This window comes from Pinus tabuliformis, chromosome X (genome assembly GCF_031772625.1).
Source record: "Pinus tabuliformis cultivar Carrire ecotype Pingquan chromosome X, CPIR1, whole genome shotgun sequence".
NCBI lineage: Eukaryota > Viridiplantae > Streptophyta > Pinopsida > Pinales > Pinaceae > Pinus > Pinus tabuliformis.
In genome coordinates this window covers 1,135,717,511-1,135,738,627 of record NC_142308.1, presented here as the reverse complement: position 1 = coordinate 1,135,738,627, position 21,117 = coordinate 1,135,717,511, and the positions used below count along the sequence as shown (strand labels likewise).

Here is a 21,117-nt window from a genome sequence, read left to right as displayed (position 1 = left end):
GTTTCATTTCATCATAGAAAAATTATAATAAATTAAGAAAATAAATTTCAAATTAATTCTAATTACAAAAGGCTCATTTCAAAAATAATAATTAACTGTTAAAATGTTAATTTAAAGAACATAAAAATACAATTAAAGAAAATAATGAAATTTTAGTTATAATTTAGTATAAAATATATATTGCATTCAAATAATGTATTATAAAATTTAAAACAAAAAAATTATGAATAGCTTAACTCAAGGGTCATTATTATATTTTTATTAGGAGAATTAGAAATTTTTACGATTTGAGCAAGATCAATAATCTTATACAATATTAGTCAATTTAAAAAAATAACAATACAGTAGTTTAAGAAAAAATATGATGTTTTATGTTTTTTATTAATTCATTTATTTTAATAAAGATATCACACAAATTAAAATAAAATGGCAATTTATTTTCACTAATACCTTTCGTAAAGCCTAACACATTCTCCATGAACACAATGATCGTTGACTAAGCAAAGACGACAATACCCATGGAACAATTCGAGAAACAATATTTCTATCTATATAAAATTGGTAAAAGGAAATATGCACAAAGGAGGGTTTAGCTAATCAGCATGAATGCTATTCGATTATATTATTGAAAGTATCATTTGCAGGTTTATATTTTTTGCATCAATTTTTTGTTTTTTTCCATGAGTTTTACTAATGGTAAAGTTTGAAATAATGAGAATTGCATACATTTTAGCATTAAAAAAATAAAAGTATAAGAGAAAAAATTATATTATTAAATATTATATGTAATACAATTAATAAATTATTTATCAAATATAATTGAAATATTGTTATAATTTTTATTTTAAAAAATAAAATAAAATGAATGTTTAGACTTATTATAAGAGTTGTTTTTAGTATGATTTTTTAGATTTTTTGGTGTGAGAATTTGGTTAAAACTTTTGAGATAAAATGGGTTTTTAAATTGTATATATAGATTCAGAACCCTGAAAAGTGATTATGAATCTGGGTAGATTCATCATGAATGCGCTCTTTAAGTGCATATATAAAATGTAATTTTGTTTATATTGATAAATAAAGTTATAACTTTTTTCCTTGGAAAATAAAGGTATCTCAAATGAAAATAAAAAAATTCTTATTGTTAAAACATATAAAACATTGTATTAGTGAGTTGCTCGAAATGAAGTTGTTGTCTTATTCCTTCCATGCTTAGCATAGAGTTAACACACACAACCAATATATGTCCATGTTAACCTCGAATTTATCAAGTATCAAGAGGGATAAAATATTTGTAGGTGTAGATATTTCATCAAGTTTTACACTTTAAAAGAAGTTTACGCCTTAAAAGATTTGAACCCGCTCAACTCTTGATAAATCTAATTTAAATAAAACAAAAATAATTTTTATATATTTTTATATTTTAACTTTACAAATATTAAATATGAGAAAAAATTAATAATCAAAATATTTCTAAATAATTTCACTTATAAAAAACTTAAATAATAATATAATTTTCAAACATATTAATATAGAAAAAATATAATGAAAAAATCATTATTTTAAATGGTGAAGATACAAAATATGAACATTATGTTTTACACATACAAATAAACCAAAAGCATACATATACAAATACACATATATGCTTTCCCCTTTGATCTTTGCAGTAGAGGCTAGGATCATAAGGGTTTCTCTTTCAGTCGTGCTGTGAAAAAGGCTCATCAATTTTTATGTACCAAGCTCTCCGAGTCTATTTTGCACCATAGAGATATTTGGTTGACTTACACACCTTTGTTTCTTGTCCAAGTGATACCTTTAATTGATTTGTCAATTAAACATTGGGTGGGTATTATCAGGTACAAAGATCGGCAAATCATAGCCTCCCCATCGACGACCTACTTTGATTGATTTAAACTAGGTTTCATTATTGGTCACTAGGGTATGGGGGACTCTAGATAATCTAATTTAAGAGAAATTTCACAATCATATGCCTAGTGATGTGAGTAAGGAGCATAGCTTCTACCTACTAAGTAACATAACATATAGACATGAGAACTTTAAAACAATTAGAAGAATCAGATCATATATGTTTTATAAGAACATAAGTTAAAAATTAATAACCAAAATATTTTTAAATAATTTGAATTATAAAAAAACTTAAATAATAATAATATAATTTTCAAAAATATCAATATAGAAAAATTATATTAACAAAAACATTATTTTAAAAGGTGAAGATAGAAAATGTGAACATTGTGTTTTACTAATACAAATAAACCAAAAACATAGTTATACGCTTTGAATTTTAAGACAAGTAGAAGAATTAAATTATATGTATTTTATGAGAAGATAAATTAAAAATATAGAAAAATTATATAAACAAAAACATTATTTTAAAAGGTGAAGATAGAAAATGTGAACGTTATGTTTTACTAATACAAATAAACCAAAAACATAGTTTTACGCTTTGAATTTTAAATTTTAAGACAAGTAGAAGAATTAAATTATTTATACGCTTTGAATTTTAAGACAAGTAGAAGAATTAAATTATATGTATTTTATGAGAAGATAAATTAAAAATATAAAATTAATATAATTTTTAAAATTAATATAATTTATATTTAATATTATTAATTTAAATAACTAAAAATATATATATAATGAATAGTCAATAATGTTATGATACTCAATAATGTCATTACTAACAATGTCATGTCGTATCTTATTATATAGTGATTAAATTTTAAAATATTTATTAAAATACAAGTGATATGTATGTGTAATTTAAATAATGTATATGATACTCATAAAAACAAAACTCGAAATTTATAATAATCTTCTTTTTGTGTGAAAAAGAAGATTAATGTTAATGGAATATTTGATAAATATTTAAAAGTTGTAAAACACCAACTATGAAAGGACAAAACCATGATCACTTAGAGAAAAATAAGACTAAGCCTTAGAACGTAAATTATTTCAATTAATTACCGAGTCCATAAACACCATTCACAAAGATTGCTCGAATGTACCACCTACATATTTAGTCTAATTACGTGGGGTGAAAAGTAGGCTGTGCGGAATGGATCGCTCATGGATTAGGGTGATTCTCCAAAAACAATCCACTTTTGTCGCTAGCGCGTACGTGAGGGCTATCACATAGTAAATTATTTAAGATTTGTCGTAAGTAGAAAGTTATTAACCATCCGCTGGATCTCAAAGTTCATGAAATTTTATCAATGAACAATGCCTGAACTAGACACTTTTACTCATTCATCAATCATATATTATATTAATTTTAATAGTAAGTTTAATATTAATATTAATATAATACTTAATATTGAGTTTAATTTTAATGGTAAGTTTAATATTAATAAATTTATTAAAGTTAAAGTAAACTTTAAAATTAATATTAATAAATATGTTAAACATTAAATCTTAACATTAAAGTTAACTAATTTTAATGTTAAATTTAATAGTAATAAATTTATTAATATTAATATTAATAAATAATATTAGATTATGTTGATTGGCTTTATTTATACAAGTTGGTTAATTGGCATATAAATAATAAAAAATGGTGCTTTCAATGTATATCAATCATGGTTAATCATGGCGTGGATTGGAGGGTGAAAGAAACAGAGACTGCGTAAGGCTAGGGTTCGAGCGAGTTGCAGACGACGCTCCCCATGGAGGGGCGTAGAGGAGGGAGAGCTTCTCCCTCCTTCAAGGAAGTCGTGGCTAACAGAGGTAAGAAACCTCTAGAAACCACAAAAGGAACTTCGGGAGGAGGAAAAGAAATCATGGAAGAGGAAATAGCAGGAGGCCATTCCGAGGGAATCAATGGCACAAAGGACAAAGAGGGAGAAGACAAAAAACAGGAAACTAAAGAGAAGAAACAAAAGGGACCCTGCAAACCCAAAGCTGAAATTACTCCTAGAGTTGTTTTAAATGATCCTGCCCTGCAGGCATATAGGGACCACATGCGGACATATGCTATTATCTGTAAGTTCATGGGACTATGGCCCACTGAAAAAGCGTTACAGACTTGGATCAAATATCATTGGAAACCTAAAGGGAGCATAGACCTTCATCTTGGGTCAAAGGGTTTCTTTACGGTGGTATTCACGAATATTGAAGACAAGGACAAAGTCTTTGAAGGTGGACCCTACTTCTTCGTGGCAGCTGGACTCTACATGAGGCCATGGATCATGAATTTTGTCCCAGAGCGGGAAACTTTTACATCGGTACCGGTCTGGGTAAGACTTTATTCCTTACCTCTTGATTACTGGCAGAATGAATCGTTAATGGCCATAGGCAATAAATTAGGACGCTTTGTCAAAATTTCTGAAGCCACAAGAAGAAGGAAATACACTTCATTTGCTAGAATATGCGTGGAAATGGATCTATCAGGAGCCTTACCAGATGAAGTGATCCTGGAAGTCTTTGATGAAGAATGGGTACAAACAGTAGACTACGAGCATATTCCCTTCAGATGTCGTAGATGTCATGAGCACGAGCATCTATTTAGGGACTGTCCACAAGGGAAAGTAGAAAATAACAGTAAGGCAAACACAATGAAGAAAACAGACAGCTTTTAGAAGGTAGTCCATCGAGGAAAAGGAAGAAAGAAAGGAACAAAGCAACATCAAGATGAAGGACATATAGGTAGTCAAAATAAGTTCCAAGTTCTAGAGGGATAGGAAGAAATCTCAAAGGAAGACCAAGCCATAGAAGGAAAGGCTGGAGAAAAGAGAACAGAATATGAAGATGACCAAAATCAGAAAACTGGGCATTAGACAGTAACAATAATGAGTGAAACAAAAACTGAAATGGATCAGGAAATGACTCCGAGTGAGATGGATCTGGAAGACCACGAGTTACAGGAGATACTTGATAAGGAAAACCTAGATCTGGAAGGGTTCTTGTTCCAGGGAACCACGGGAGGAGTGGATTCAGTACCCCAGGAAGAACTTAATAAGATCCAACAGTTGTTTTTATGGAAAACACAATCTAATGCGTTGGGAAAAGGGAAAAATTCAGATAAACAGGAAAACAGAGGAGTGAAGGTGCTAAAAGCAATCCCGGGACTAGCCACAAGAAACCCAGGTTAAAAAAGAGGCAGGAAAAAGAAGAATGAACTCTTGAAGGAGTGTGGCAAGCTAATGATAGACTCAGGTAAGATGAAAGATCTTGCCAACTACTCCTTCACAAATCTTTAATTATGAAGTTTATTTCTTGGAATATTAGAGGTCTAGGGAGTAAAAGAAAGCAAAGAATACTCAGCAATAGAATGAAACAAGAAATGCCGGACATGATATTTATCCAAGAAACATTTATCCAAGAAACAAAAAGTTCCATTGAAAAGATCAGACAAATCCACAGTAAATGGCTCAGTAAATTCGAGTTTCTAGAAGTTAAAGTAGAGGATACTGCGGGGGGAATCCTCACTCTTTGGAACCCTCACAAATTAAGTGTTATAGATGCTGAGGCTACCAGGAATTATTTATCAGTTATCATCCAAATGGAGGGAGACAGGCACCACTATCTTGTAACCAATGTTTACGGTCCTCAAAGAATAGATGATAAACTCAAGTTCCTAGATTCATTGGAGGATCTCAGAGACAGACATATAGGGATTCCTTGGATCATGGGAGGGGATTTCAATGTGATCAAGTCTTTTTCTGAGAAAAAAGGAGGAATGAGGATCCTCAATAAAGACTCATTGGAATTTCAAAAGTTTATAGACAAGACGAACCTAGTAGAGGCTGAAATGAATATTGGCCTCTTTACTTGGAATAATAAAAGAGGGGGTGATTCTCAAGTAGCCTCGAAGTTAGACAGATTCCTGACCTTTGAGAATCTGATGTTGGCAAATAAGGAAATAACAGCTGAAGTTCTCCCCTTTGGGGGCTCAGATCACTGGCCAGTTCAACTGGAGATAAAAGGAATGGACATTCTCAGAAATAGACCTTTCAGGTTTGAAAATATCTGGCTCTCCCACCCAGATTTCTTCAACAATATCAAAAATTGGTGGACAAAAGACTTACAGATTCAAGGAACAAGAATTTTTCTTCTGCATAAAAGATTAAAGCATATCAAACTCAAACTAAAAGATGGAACAAAAATGAATTTGGCAATATCTTTGCAGAGAAAAAATCAATTGAAAATAAAATGAAGGAACTCAACCAGACTCTAATCAATGAAGGTTTTGATAAAGACAAAAGCAATCAAGTATAGAAATACCAGCACGAGTGGGATAATCTGTGCAAACAGGAGGAAGTCTTCTGGAAACAAAAATCTAGAGTCCAATGGCTGAAGGAAGGGGAGCGTAATACAAGTTTTTTCACAGGTCCACTATGGAAAATAGAAGGCATAATAGAATATCTTCAATTAAAAAGAATGAAGGGAATATTCTTACTTCTCATGAGAATATTGAAGCAGAGTTAGTGCGACACTTCCGAAGTATTACCCAGGAAAATAACTTGTACAGAGATCAGTATATTTGGGAGGTAACTAGAAATATACCAAAGATGGTATCCAGAGAGGATAATTTTAATCTAAATAGACCAGTTTCTGAAAAAGAGATAGACGATACCCTCAAAGAAATGCAGAATGGAAAAGCTCCAGGCCCAGATGGGTTCAATGTGGACTTTTTCAAGGCATGCTGGAGTATTGTTAAACATGATATCTTGAATGTGGTGGAGGATTCCAGAGTTAATAGTACCATCTTGAAAGTGTTGAACACCTCCTTTATCTCCCTTATACCCAAGCAAGAGGATGCTCAAACCCCGGATAAGTTCAGACCAATCGCTCTGTGCAATGTGGTCTACAAAATTATATCCAAAGTAGTGGCAAACAGACTTAAGCCTTTGCTTCCAACCCTAGTTTCAGGGGAACAATCAGGATATGTGGAAGGCAGACAAATTTTAGACAACATCATTCAAGCTCATGAGGTAGTTCACTCGCTAAAAAGCAAAAAGAAGGCCGGCATGATCATGCAATTAGATATAGCCAAAGCTTATGACAAAGTAAACTGGACCTATATGAAAAGGGTTCTTAGTGCCTTTGGTTTTGATCATAAATGGATCAGATGGGTAATGGCCCTTGTCACCTCCTCCAGCTTCTCTATTCTGGTGAATGGCTCTCCCTCAGAGATTTTCAGTCCTTCTAGAGGTCTCAGACAGGGAGACCCTCTCTCTCCTTTTCTTTTCATTCTTATGATGGAAGGACTTGGCAGGGCCATTAAGCAAGCTAAAGATGAAGGTAAGATAAAAGGCCTTCTACTTTCTGAGAATGGTCAAGCTCTTACTCATCAACAATTTGTTGATGACACAATGCTTCAAGGAATCCCTACTGTCAAAGAAGCTTCAGCTTATAAACATATTCTGAATGCTTTTGCCATGGCCACAGGTATGGAAGTAAATCTTTCCAAATCAAAAATCTTTTTCTTTAACACCAACTTGGCAATCTAAAGGAATATTTATAGAATTCTAGGCTTTCAAAGGGATTCCCTTCCCTCAACTTATTTGGGTATCCCTCTTACAGATAAACCACTGCTCAAAAGAATTTGGGAACCCTTGATTAATAAGTTGCAGGATAAAGTCAGCAAATGGACCTTCAGATCTCTAAATCTGGCAAGCAGGTTGGTTCTCACTAAGGCTGTTCTACAAGCCATCCCTATCTTCATGTTATCTGCCCTCCCAGCTCCGAAAGGAGTCCTTCAGCAACTGAGAAATATTCAAAGAAACTTCCTTTGGGGAAAGGAGGAAAATAAGAAGAAATGGGCTTTAGTGTCTTGGGAGAAACTTTGTAGACCAAAGGACCATGGAGGACTTGGCTTGGATGACCAGGAAATTCTCAGCAAGGCTTTAGGGGCCAAACTTTGGTGGCGCTGGGTTCACAACCCAGAGACTCCTTGGGCTAGCATCTGGAAAGAAAAATATGCCACATCTTGGCAAACAAATGATCTTATTAGAATGTCAGGGAACATTAAGGGCTCACATATCTGGAACAAGGCCTGGGAAAATAGAAGATTAGTTCAGGAAAATAGTTTCTGGGAAATCAGAGAAGGGAATCATGCTCTCTTTTGGGAAGATAAATGGCAACAGGAACCAATTATGTTAAACGATAACTTCCTTGAGCTTAAACAGGAGACATAATTACAAGGCTTATTTAAAGACATGGACTTCTCAGATAACACCCAGCAAATGGGGAAATGGAGAAGCTGGAAGAATATAGAGTGTAGAAATAATAGACTCTTGAACATTAAAGCAGAGGAACTAAAAGAAATTGTGGAATAGAGGAAAATATTAGCTTCCAAAGGGCAAGACCAATTAAGATTGGGCAAGAATCAACATGGCACCATTAATCTACAAGAAGCCAAAGGTATTCTACTAGAGCTGAATCCCACGCTCTGGATAAAATCTGGCAGAAACTTTGGAGGCATCTGGGGTGGATGAAAATCAAACTCTTCATGTGGTTGGTTTATCACAGGAAAATTCTGACTTCGGACAACATTAGGAAAAGAGGTGTTCTAAGGCCTTCCAGATGTCCTCTATGTGGAAAGTAGGAAGAAATGATGGAACATCTTCTTAATTACTGCTATTTCACCTCCTAGTTATGGGACATTTTTGCTAAAAATTTTCAACAAACTGATAGGGATAGAGGAAGTATCTTCAAAACCCTCATCAGCTCGAGGGGAAATTTATCAGAACATGAAATTCTCAACTCAAATTGGACCCTTACACCAAGCTTTATCATATGGAATGTATGGAAGGAGAGGATTCAAAGAATATTTAAGGAGGAGATGAATCCCCCACACGTACTGTTGGAGAAAATTCTGAAACAACTTAAGGAGACTGTTGGCTCCACTGTTTGTAGTCACCATATTAATCCTCCCTCGGATCGGGAAAGAAACATTCTCATTCAATTAGGGCTGCAGGATCTTACTCTTCAGGGTCTTAATAGAAGGGTTATAGTAAGGGACAGAGAGCAAGATTTTTGGCAGCCTCCGCCGGCTGGATACTTAAAATTCAATATTGATGGGGTAGCTAAAGGAAATCTGGGGTTGGCCGGCTATGGGGGAGCACTCAGGGACAATAAAGGAAGTATCATCTTCATTTTCCATTTTCATCTCGGCACAACGACCAATAATTTGGCTGAACTCATGGCGTTGGAGCAATGCCTTGAGTTTCTAAGTCAGGAGAATTGTTGCAATGTGATCGTGGAAGCAGATTCAGAGATAATCATTAACTCAGTGAAAAGAATTAGTAATGGATCAACATCAGAGAAAGTCACCAAGCACTGGAAGTTAATCAGGGTTTTCCAAAGAATTCAGAAACACCTACAGAACTTGCACACAGTCACCTTCCAGCATGTTAGCAGAAAGGCCAACAAGCTGGCTGGCCTGCTGGCCAATTAGGGGATTAGTAATACAGGCGTCAATATTATGATAAGATGGTTGGACTTGAGGAAAAGTAGCTTAAAAACTATATGCAGTGAACAACAGGAGGAAGACATGAGGCTCTTCAGTCATATAGTCCTAGAATCTAGCACTTAATATTGAAGCCTCAGCATGTGTTTTCAGAATCTTACTTACAGGTCCTTGAAGAAGAGTTGATCGCCGAAGGGGGATAGATACCTGAGAAGAGGTAAGAATGTTAGAATTGATCTCCAAGGAATGCAAGTTCAGGTGAGAAAGACAAGAAACCTTGATGGGGTTTTCAGGGGGTCCTTATGTTGGAATTTTCAACAGTGTCGGTGGTTACTTCCGCATCCTAAACTCTATGAACGGGTCAAGGAGGATAGAAACTGGAACAGGTCCTAAGCCGGAGTCCATTGGTTGCCACGAAGCCCGAGGATTTATGGGTTGGTTCTCCATACCACGCCCCGAGCTGTTTCTCGTAATCGCGATGCGCAATAGTGGTAAGTGGTTTTGTAGTTTGGATGCGATACCATGCAATGTCCGCCACATGGCAGTGGAGGCAGATGGAATACTACCCTCCCCCACAAGCTAAAATGTACAAAAGTAGGTGGTTGCAATATTCATTTCAACCGTTGGATCATCCATGCCAACTCAATGATGGGGATTAGTCGTGTAAGTCCATGGGTCCCTTTGGTAATTAGCAGAGAGTTTGCCAAAGAGTTCTGGTTCCATGCCATTGGATCAGATGGATAGTTTCATTAGTTGAGATCAAAGATCTGTGTTGATTTGACGTGAAGGTTTTGGCGGGAAGGGGATCTCCTAGGTTACGTTTGTCTTCTTTTTCTCTAGCCTTTGTGTAGCGGATGCAAAAGACGGGAGGAAATTAACCCACATTATTTTAACTCTATTGTGTCTTTGGCTCTGTTTCCTTGCTCGCTCTTCTTTCTTGAGAGAATTGTTGGGTATGGTTGTAGGAAGGAAGGCTTTTTCTCTCAGCCCGGTTTTCAGGTTTTGATGTGTTCTCTTCATGGTCAACGACCATGCGGAAACTCTTGTATTTTATGTTCTTTTGTGGATTATTAATGAAATTGAAGGTCCGACTCTTGCATTAGCAAAAAAATCATGGTTAATCATGGCTAACCATCGTCCAACATCGCATTGTGACAAAGATTGTCTCAATATGAAAACCAATCATGGTCAACCATAGTCCAACATCTTATTCTAATAGAGATCGTGTCAATATCAAAATCAACTATGGTGAACCATGGTCAACCATGTTTATTTTAAGGTTTATAGTATTTATCCTAGGGTTTAATAATTATCATAGGGTTTAATATTTATCCTAAGGTCTAATGTTTATAATATTTATCCTAGGGTGTAATATTACTCATAGGGTTATAATATAAATCCTTGGGTTTAATATAAATCTCTTGGGCTTATAATCATGGTCAACCATGGTCCAATGTCACATTATGACAAATATTTTCTCAATATGAAAATCAACCATAATCCAACATCACAATGTGGCAAAGATTGTCTCTATATGAAAATAAATCATGATCAACCATGGTCTAATGTCAGTTTGCGACAAAGATTGCCTAATATGAAAATGAACCATGATCAACCATGTTTTTTTAGGGTTTATAATATTTATCTTAAGGTTTATATACCTTATGTTTATAATATTAATCCATTGAGTTTATATATTATTTCTTTGGGTTTATAATACCTTAGGGTTTTAGAATAATCTCTTGGGTTTATTATTTCATTCGTTTTATAATATCAATCCCTTGGATTTATTAATCTAAGGGTTCATATTCCAAGGGTATAATATTATTCATAGGGTTTATAATATTAATCCTAGGGTTTAATATAAATCCCTTGGGTTTACAATCATGGTCAACCATGGTCAACGATGGTCCAATGTCACATTGTACCAAATATTATATCAATATGAAAATAAACCATAGTCAATGATGTTTCAACGTCACATTGTGATAAATATTGTCCCAATATGAAAATCAACCATGGTCACATTGTGACAAAGATTGTCTCTTAGTCCAACATCACATTGTGACAAACATGGTCATCCATGGTCAACCATGGTCCAATGTCACATTATGATAAATATTGTCTCAATATGAAAATTGACCATAGTCCACCATTGTCCAATGTCACATTGTGATAAATTTGTCTCAATACAAAAAACAATCATGGCCAACCATAGTTCAATGTCACATTGTGACAAAGATTATATCAATATGAAAATCAACTGTGGTCAACTATGATTAACCATTTTATTTAATGGTTTATAATATTTATCTTAGGGTTTATATACCTTGGGTTTATAATATTTATTCTTTGGGTTTAATATTATTCCCTTGGGTTTGTCTCATTGGGTTTATTCCATCATGATCAAGGACGGTCAACCATGGTCAAACATCACATTGTTACAATGATTGTGTTAATATGGAATTCAACCATGTTTATTTTATTTTAGGGTTTATAATATTTATCTTAGGGTTTATATACTTTAGGCTTTTAATATTAATCCATAGGGTTTATGATTCCCTTTGGTTTATAATATTGATCATGGTGAACCATGGCCCAACGTCGGATTGTGACAAATATTGTCTCAATATGAGAATCAGCCATGGTAAGCATGGTCCAATGTCGCATTGTGACAAATATTTTGTCGATTTGAAAACCAGTGATGGTCAAGCATGGTCAATCATGGTCAATCAGGGTCAAATGTCACATTGTGACAAGGATTGCGTCAATATGAAAACCAACCATAGTCAACCATGGTCAACCATTTTTATTTTAGTGTTTATAATATTTATCTTAGGGTTTATATACCTTGGTTTATAGTATTAGTCCCTTGGGTTTAACATTATTCATCAAGCGTCAACCATGTTTTATAAAATCAATGGTGGTCAACCATGGTTATCATGGTCAACCATTGTCCAACGCCATATTGTGAAAAGAGTGCCTTAATATTAAAATCAATAATTGTCTCAACCATGGTCAAACATGGCTAACCATGGTCCAATGTCATATTGTGAAGAGGATTCTCTCAATACTAAAATCATTAACCATGGTCAACCATGTTTTTTTTAGTAATTATAATATTTAACTTCTCGTGTAGATACCTTGGGTTTATAATATTAGTCCTTGGGTTTAATATTATTCAACCATGCTGAATCGTGGTTAATCAAGTTTTATAAAAGCAATAGTGGTCAACTATGGTCCAACGTTGTATTGTGACAAAAATTGTATCAACATAAAAATCAATCATTTTCTCAACCATGTTTCAACATCGCATTATGACAAAAATTGTCTCAATATGATAATCATTGTCAACTTCCATGAAAAATCTTTTGTGCTTGTTTTTGTTGTTTATCTCTTTTAAATATTCAACACTTGCGTTTAACGGATTTTCGGTAGTGTGGCGGGCATCTCCTTCCCAATGATAGTCATCGAAATAGTTTCAATTATATATGCCGATGAAGTATCCTTTTATAACCGTAGAAATTATGTTTATGTGTGAGCAACAATGGTATTGCATGCATGAGTTGGTCATGATTTCATTACCCTGTGGCCTGTGACGAACATGGTGAACCCGATGAGAATAATTTAGGACAGATGCTGATTTGAATAGGTTTCCCCATTTGTGGCAGATAATCACGTATGAGAACCATTTATGTATTATTGTTTATATTTATTTATTCTCCTAGTTTGTGGTTGAACCATTGCAGGTTTTATATTCGCCACTTTGAGCTAAATAAATAAATTCTGAGTGATTTTGGCATTTGACGCTAATTCCCTTATTAGTGTTATGGTAACACAATAACGTGTGTATTTTAGGCTGCTTACTGCTAAAAATTATTACTCTTCTTGTCTTGTAACTGCAATAGTATTCTTTTCTTTTTCGAAATCCGTTTGTGTGTCAACGTACAGACAATCTCGATTGAAGTAAACATGGAAAGAGTACGAAAGCCTAACAAAGGAAAATATATGTTAGATTGTGTTTTATGGCCGAGTTTGAATGGTTAAAATGAATAATTTATATAGATTTAAAATATTTAATTCTTTTTAATTTTTTACCTTTATAAACAAAAATTGATTTATAAATAATATATAAATTAAAATAGAATATTTAAAAAATAATAATAAAATTAAAATGGAAAAATAGGAAGGGTTAAGATTAGGAAGGGTTAGGGGATTCGGCCTGGAGTATGCCGTAAAACTGCTTCTGCTTGGCTAAGAGCTCGTCTTCCTCGGACGTAAGGAAACAGGTTAACGGCCCAAGACCCAGAGGCATCTGGCAGGAGTGAGAGCCTGCTCCCGATTATGGACCACCAGCAGGGTTATGCCAGGTGGCGTGGTTTTCCTATTTAACAGTGATGAGTCAAACCCAGCATTCGCGGATAGCAGCCAGAGATGGCTGTCCTCACTGTTGGTTTGACACCTGAGTTGATAGGTTTTACCACCTTCGGAAAAAAAAAAGGAAGGGTTAGGGGATGCACTTAGTTTGTTTGAAGTATTTTTTATTTAAAATTTTGTAGAGTGTTTTTATAAATAATTGTAAGATTTTGGATATGTTGTAGCAGTTTTTTTGGTTTTTGTTTTTGTTTTTAAGAAAAAATGTAGGAAATTCAATTAATATGAAAAATCTATTATATATTTACGAAGTTGTTTTTCATATCTAAACTAAAACACCAACTCACAAAAACAACATATAAATTATCGCCTCAATGGGTATATTTAACCATGCTATCCTAATACCCAACATTAAGTTCAAATAAGAGTTCTTTTACAACAAAAACCATAGAATTTGTCCATCCTCTACAATCAATTCTAAAAAAAAAAAAATACATTCATCCTCGCAAAAATAAAAGTATTAGCATATAAGCGTTGAGCCTTCCCCCTACACCTCTCCATCATATCTAATATTGTAGTGAAAAGTGACTAGAGCAACGTTCAATCCTTTCTTTGACATCCCATCTACCATGACATTTGACTCCCTACAAAAATGTAGACACAAGATATACTTGCGAAGGATTGCTTTAAATTCTCAATTCGTAACAACTAATTTTCGAAGTTGGGAGAAGATAGATTTGTTTTTCTAGCGACCCATTCAATAATGGTCTTTGAATCACCATATACTGAAATCTAATCCATATTGTGGTTCCTAGCCATATATAATAACCCCTATAGAGCAAGGGCCTCTACTCTAGTATTTGTGCCCCCTCCTCCGAACCAAAAAATTTGAACCTGCAAATTAGAATTTATCAAAATCATAGCCCCACAACCACATCACCCATGTTGAGATGCACCCTCAAAATATCCTAGTGGATAGATCACCTGGTGGAAATTCTTAAGCATCTTGGGCACCTTGTCGATTTTTTCTTTCCAGATATAACCATAAAAAAAAAAGTCGAATGTGCTTGTAGATTCAAGCAATGTTTATAGGGCTACCATCAAATATCATAACATTCCTCGCTTGCCATAATTCCCAGGTGATGAACAGAGGTAATGCTTTACACTTCCCACACTTGTTAAACAACCATTTATAACATGCCTCTAACAAAGAGAAAACCCAACCTGAAGATAGCTGGAAACCATCTAGAACCCACAACCACACCACAACAACAAATGGGCACTACAAAAATAAATGAAGGGAGTTCTCTTGTGAGAACCTACAAAAAAACACCAACCTGGACCATTGATACCTCTTTTACAAATATTGTCCCAAGTGAGGATGTAATTCTTCCATGCAACCCAACTAAAAATAATAATCTTCAAAGGAATTTACCAATGCCACACCCCATTGTACCAACAGTTATTTACAAAACCTTAAAAAGTGCATGAGCTGTATTTATATATTTTTGAAACCACAACATTACCATCCTGTAGGGATCCATTCCAACACAACACATATTCACATCCCCTCATTAAAATGTCTCTCGTTTATAAATCATAAATGTGTTAAGTCCATCTATAAAAGTTGGAGCCTACAAGACCAACCTCCTTTGCCCCTTTCCATGACGGGTAATGGAGCATATTATCATAATGCACATAAGCTTGTGCTAGGAAGAAAATATTATTTGCATGCAATGCATATAAGGCTTGCATAAGAAGGGTGTGATTATTCCACATACCTTGGATAACATCAACCCTGGATAAGATCTTTCAACCATTACTAAATGACCACTAAAAATTTTCAAAAATCCATCTACTAATTTTTAAGAATCCATTCCAGATGTATCATCCCTTCATCATAGGAAAATCCTCGCACCTGGACCACTCTAGAAGTGACCCATCCTTCAAATATTTATCTTTTATGATGTCCTGCCATATATCCTTACCATTTAGAGCTCTCCATAGACTCTTGGTTATTAGAGGACAACCAAAAATCTTTAGATCCATTAAACCCCAACCACTATACTCCTTACCGTAAGTAATTGCTTCCAAACAAACCAGATGAAATTTACGATGCCCTTGGACCCCAACCACAAGAAATGAGTAAGAACAACCTCAATCCTTTGAATGATCTCTATTCGCAACATGTTAAGGTGCATACAATACATCGAAATATGTTGGAGAACCAATTGAATGAGAGTATATCTACCCCCCATAGACAACCAACGATGAGACCAAAGAGACAAACACTTTTGAAATTTGCTCAAGGGCCAATTCCAATCCATGATCCAGTACTTATTTGGCTTCATCATGAATCCCAGGTATGAGAAGCCAACTTCAAGACCAAAAACAATGACCCCAAAGAGTCTAGAAATTTTAGCAACCTCCTCAACGATTTTAGATGAATGAATCAAAATAGATTTTGGCTATTAGGATTTAATCCCAATGCATCACTGAATATTGAAATACTAGAATGTAAAACATTTTATTGGGCCAATTATACCTATCCAAAAGTAAGCACATCATCCACGAACATTAAATGAAAAACATAGACCCTTCTAGTTACTTGTAGACCTCGAAAAGGGCCTCCAATTCACATGTCACTAATATTCTTGCTCAAGCCATCAATAACCAAGATAAATAACAGTGAAGATAATACACCCTTATCTGAGACCTATGAAAGCTCGAAAAAAAATTGATGGAATTCCATTAATTAGGACTCCAAAATTAACTAATGTGACACACACCATAACCCAGTCAACATTGTCCAGGAATAGGCCAGTCTTGATAAGAATCATTCGCAGAAAAGACTAGTCAACATAGTTGTAAGCCTTGTGTAAATCCAAGTTTAGAACCAATGCATCTTTCTTCTCCTCTTGGATATAGTGAATGCATTCCTAAGCTATTCCAATAACATCTTGAATCTGCCAATTCTGGAGGAAACTGAATTGCTCCATGGAAATATAAACAAATAGCGTGTCTTTTAACCTGTATGCATAGAGAAATCAAGCTGAAATCGATGAATCAAGGTTGGTGGGAATACTTCGAAATGACAGAAATAAAAGTGTAATTTATTGGCTTAGTAATCAGTGTAGTGCACCACAACTCCACCATATTCAAAAGATCATTGCCCATAATGTCAAAAAAATGTATGGAAATATCTACCATCCACCCTTTTGAGTCAAAGCATTTATCCGTCGAGAAGGAACATAAGGCCATGGAAATCTCATTCAAAGAAATAGGTTGACCTACCACTGTATTAGCTTTAGCTGAGAACATAGTAGGATATGCCTCAATGCACCATAATTGATTTTGGATGTCCAACAATGTATGTTCTTTATAAATACCCTCAAAATATTTAACAACTTCCTTTTAGATCTCTTCGATTCTAAAATCTCAACTGCCAGAGTTGAACTCCATTTTCGATATGGTATTTGTATTCCTTCTCTATGTGGCATAATGTGGAATAAACAAGAATTTTGATCTCCCTCTTTTACCCAAATCGCATGACTTTTCAAATGCCAAGAGGCTTCCTACAACTTCAGAATGTATCTTTTCTATAATTCCAATTCCTTGAGAAAAGATTGTTGTAAAGAGGATGAAGCCACTGGATCCAAGCCCCAAAAGAGATGATCCATTACTGCCGCAATCTCCCCATGGTCCTCCCTAATATTTTTTTTCGTTCCCAATAATGAATTGCATGATTTAACCTCCTTAACTTATCCATAATTTGGCGCATCACAAATCTATCATATAAATATTCAAATGATTACCAAGAAACGCAGACCATCTTGTCGAAATCCTCCTCATCAAGCTAGGAATGGTTGAATTTAAAGGGGAGTCCATCCCAACCTTTCTCCCCCTGCCATTAAAAAATAATGGGGGTATGATCTCATATTTTAGCATGAGATACCAATGACCAAATATTACCCAGAATTTCTGAAATATTGTCATGCATGAAGAACCTATCAAGTCCTTTTCCAATATGGTGAATACATGTTCTACCATTTCTCCAAGTAGGGATCAAACCTCCATCTGCAAGCATGGAGGATATGTTGTAGCAGTTAATAGAGTGAAGTATAATTATATTCTTAAGAGTTCCAAGCTTATAATGGTTGGTGATGAAACCTCCTATAGCATAACTTTAATCACTAAATGAGATAATTCATGAGTTTCTGTAATGTTTTTCCATCAACGTGAGACCTCTAACTCCTCTTTAACCTCCAATAACAGACAATAAATTTTCCATATATGTTTTGTTCGCTGATGTGTTCATATAATATAGACATGATGAAGAATCGTTAATCTAAACGATATAATAAAGTAGATTGGTTTAGCAATTTCATTTTAATTTCTTAAAAAAAAAATGATTATTTTATTTTTTAAATTGAGTAAGTCAAAATTGATTTTTTTTTGCTTGTTTTGTTTCTTTTAAATTCCTAGACCAGTGTCCTTTTTTAAACTAATTGATATTTAAAAAAAAAATTGTTTTAAACAATTTATTAATAAATTTAAATTATATTTTAAAAATTTATATGAAATTTGGATAATAATTTTTTTTTTTTTTTTTGTAAGCTACGGTAGGACCCATTCTATTACTCGATAGAAATAAAAACTTTACAGCATATCAGGAAAGTGCAGAGAACCCGCCCACATGGGGAAACCGGGTGATAAACCACCTATAGTTTCTAGTGGCTGCCCAAAAATAAAAGGCCCACAGTCTCAAAATTTTAGCCAAAATTACAAGACAGTCCTTAGATTTTCTAATACTATTCATCTGTAATAAGCAAGTATCAGCCTCTACATTTCCCAAAAAACTACAGTTAAAAAGACAATGAAGATTTTCCAGCATAGCTTAGCTCAGGCGGTATCCAGGTCCGGTTTCTGTCGCGATCCTCCAGCATCAGCTCCTTGCATGCTCTTCAGCAGTTGATGCAGGACCTCCATCTTCTCCTCCTGACGCTCCATAGCCACTCGAATGAAACTCAGCTCCCTGCGAAGGTCCGGGTCGCCCTTGGCCAACTCCACCATCTCTTGAGCCACCTGCTCAAGCGCCTTCGCCAGGAGACCTTTCATCACCCAATAAATGTGCAATGACTGTTTGAAAAGCGTCATTCGCCCCCTAGTATGGCCGGGGTCGTGAAGCAAGGATGCCCATTCTTCCATCTCGTCAGCAGACTGGTTCTGGAGGGATTCGTCCTCCATAAACTGCATCACTCTACGGACCGCGGGATCAGACTCCTTCAGGAACGCCCTTTCCGCCCGTTTGAGTCTGTAATTCACCGTCAGCCGAGTCTTTTTCTCCGGATTCGGCTTCCGCCCCATCCTCTCACTTTCCCCCTGCACCCTCTTCCGCGGGCCCAAACCTCTTTTCCTGCTTCCCTCCGTTTCCTGGACAGGGGTGGTAGCACTGTTCCTCAACCCCGGGCGCCGCCCCTTCTTCCCGCTTGTCTCACAGAACCCCTCGCACTGCTGGTGCTGGCCCTCAGCAGCCATCCTTTTCATCGGGACCGACCACCCTCCTTCTCCGCCTAGGGGAATTTCCTCCTCCGACTCATCTTCGACTTCCCAAATTTCAGTCGAAGGGCTGTCCTGGGCAATTCCTTTCCCCTTCTGATTCTGCACCTCTGTCGCCATCCTTTGGTATTCTTCGGCCTCCTTAGTCCGCTGCCTGGTCTCCATATTAACCTGTCTCACTTTACTGGGCAGTCCCCGGTACTCTGCACTCTCGGACCCAGCCAGATAACTCACCAGCGTCTTACTCACTCCTCTCCTAATTTGGATACAAACAGGAGTCCGAGCCTCTTCCCCGATCTTAATATAAGTGGAGATGTTTACCTCCTGATCCCGTTTATCACCGGCGATCGAATGCCGCCAGTTACCAGCACGGTTGACATCATTAATGGTAGTTATATCATGATTTATGTTTGCGATCGAGGCTTCTGACAGCCCACCACTCTCTCCACTACAAATGCAAAGGTTAATGATCGCACTTTGGGCAAAAACGAGTGCCATTACCTTCTCATACTGCCACAGTACACCTCTGCACTCAACCATAATTACACTAAGCTTCGTCGTTTGATCTTTGATCAAACCTTGGGATCTCCACTTCTTTAGTTCATGCCAGCTCATTGATCCGACAAGGTGCTTATGTGGCTTGGTCATAATCCGCTTTGATGATCCCGGCTAACTCTTTCCACTCGCTTCGGCCACACACAGCCCTCCATTGTTGGTCCAACCTGTTACCCCGCCCTCTGCTGCCCCAATTGGCCAGGTAATCAGCTGCCTGGTTACCTGCCCTGCGAACATGATTTACTACCTTATACTCCAGCTTTTTTAAGAGAACTTCAATGTCCTGAACAATCCCGCAGTACGCCAACTGCTGGTGGCTTTTTCCCAGCTCTTTCCATTATTTAGTTTCTTTACCATATCCACGACAATCTGAGAATCACCTGTGATTTCCAGGTTAGAGTAACCGTTTCTGACTGCAATCGTTAGTCCTTGATGGAGGGCCCAAATTCAGCTTCATTGTTGGTCATCTCCCCTCCTCCTTCTGCAAATATCCATCTGACCTGTTTATTACTGTCTCTGAAGATGCCTCGAAGCCTGCCTCTCCTGGGTTTCCTTTCGAAGCCCCATCGAAATTTAATTTAACGAAGGAGTCCCTGGGAAAACTGAATTTGTCAGGGCTCTGGCTCCTCATGTCCTGAGGGACAGTGAGCTTGTGCTGGACCATCTCCAGTTTTAAGTTTAACTTAATCAAAATTTCTTGTTCCTCTTGATTTGTCTTCCAATCGTCCTCGTACCACCTTTCCACAAGGACTGTTTCTCGCATGAGCTCTACAGCTTTTATCCAGGTAGTCTCTGGATCCTTTGACAGATTCTGGAAGATCCTCCGGTTTCTCTCCTTCCAGAGCATCCACATGACAAACCTCGGCATAAGGCTCCAGGCTCTTTTCACGACCTTGCAGTGGAAGACCTCTTGTTCCAGTTGAAGACCAATTCATTGAAATCACTGATGACGAATCCAGGTTTGTTGAAGGTTCGCTTAATGTTCACCCACAATTTCTTGGAATACTGACATTTAATTAGGAGATGATCTCTGGTTTCCCCTCCTTCTTGCAGAGACAGCATATCGATGGCCCATTAAAACCCTTCTTCTGGATTCTATCCCAGGTGAGAATTTATTTTTAGCAGCCAACCATATGAACATGGAGACTTTTGGCCACCAATTGTTTTCCAGGACAACTTTCCAATCAAGGTTTCCC

General features: G+C 36.1%; 1 protein-coding gene across 1 annotated transcript; it reads left to right on the top strand.

Annotated features, from left to right (window-relative positions):
• The first annotated feature begins 5,302 nt into the window (after positions 1-5,302).
• LOC149143844 (uncharacterized) lies at positions 5,303-8,238 on the top strand. The gene is made up of 2 exons (XM_089451959.1): positions 5,303-5,976; positions 8,151-8,238. Exons 1-2 carry the CDS (start codon positions 5,303-5,305, stop codon positions 8,236-8,238), a joined length of 762 nt encoding a protein of 253 aa, XP_089308085.1.
• Positions 8,239-21,117: the final 12,879 nt, after the last annotated feature.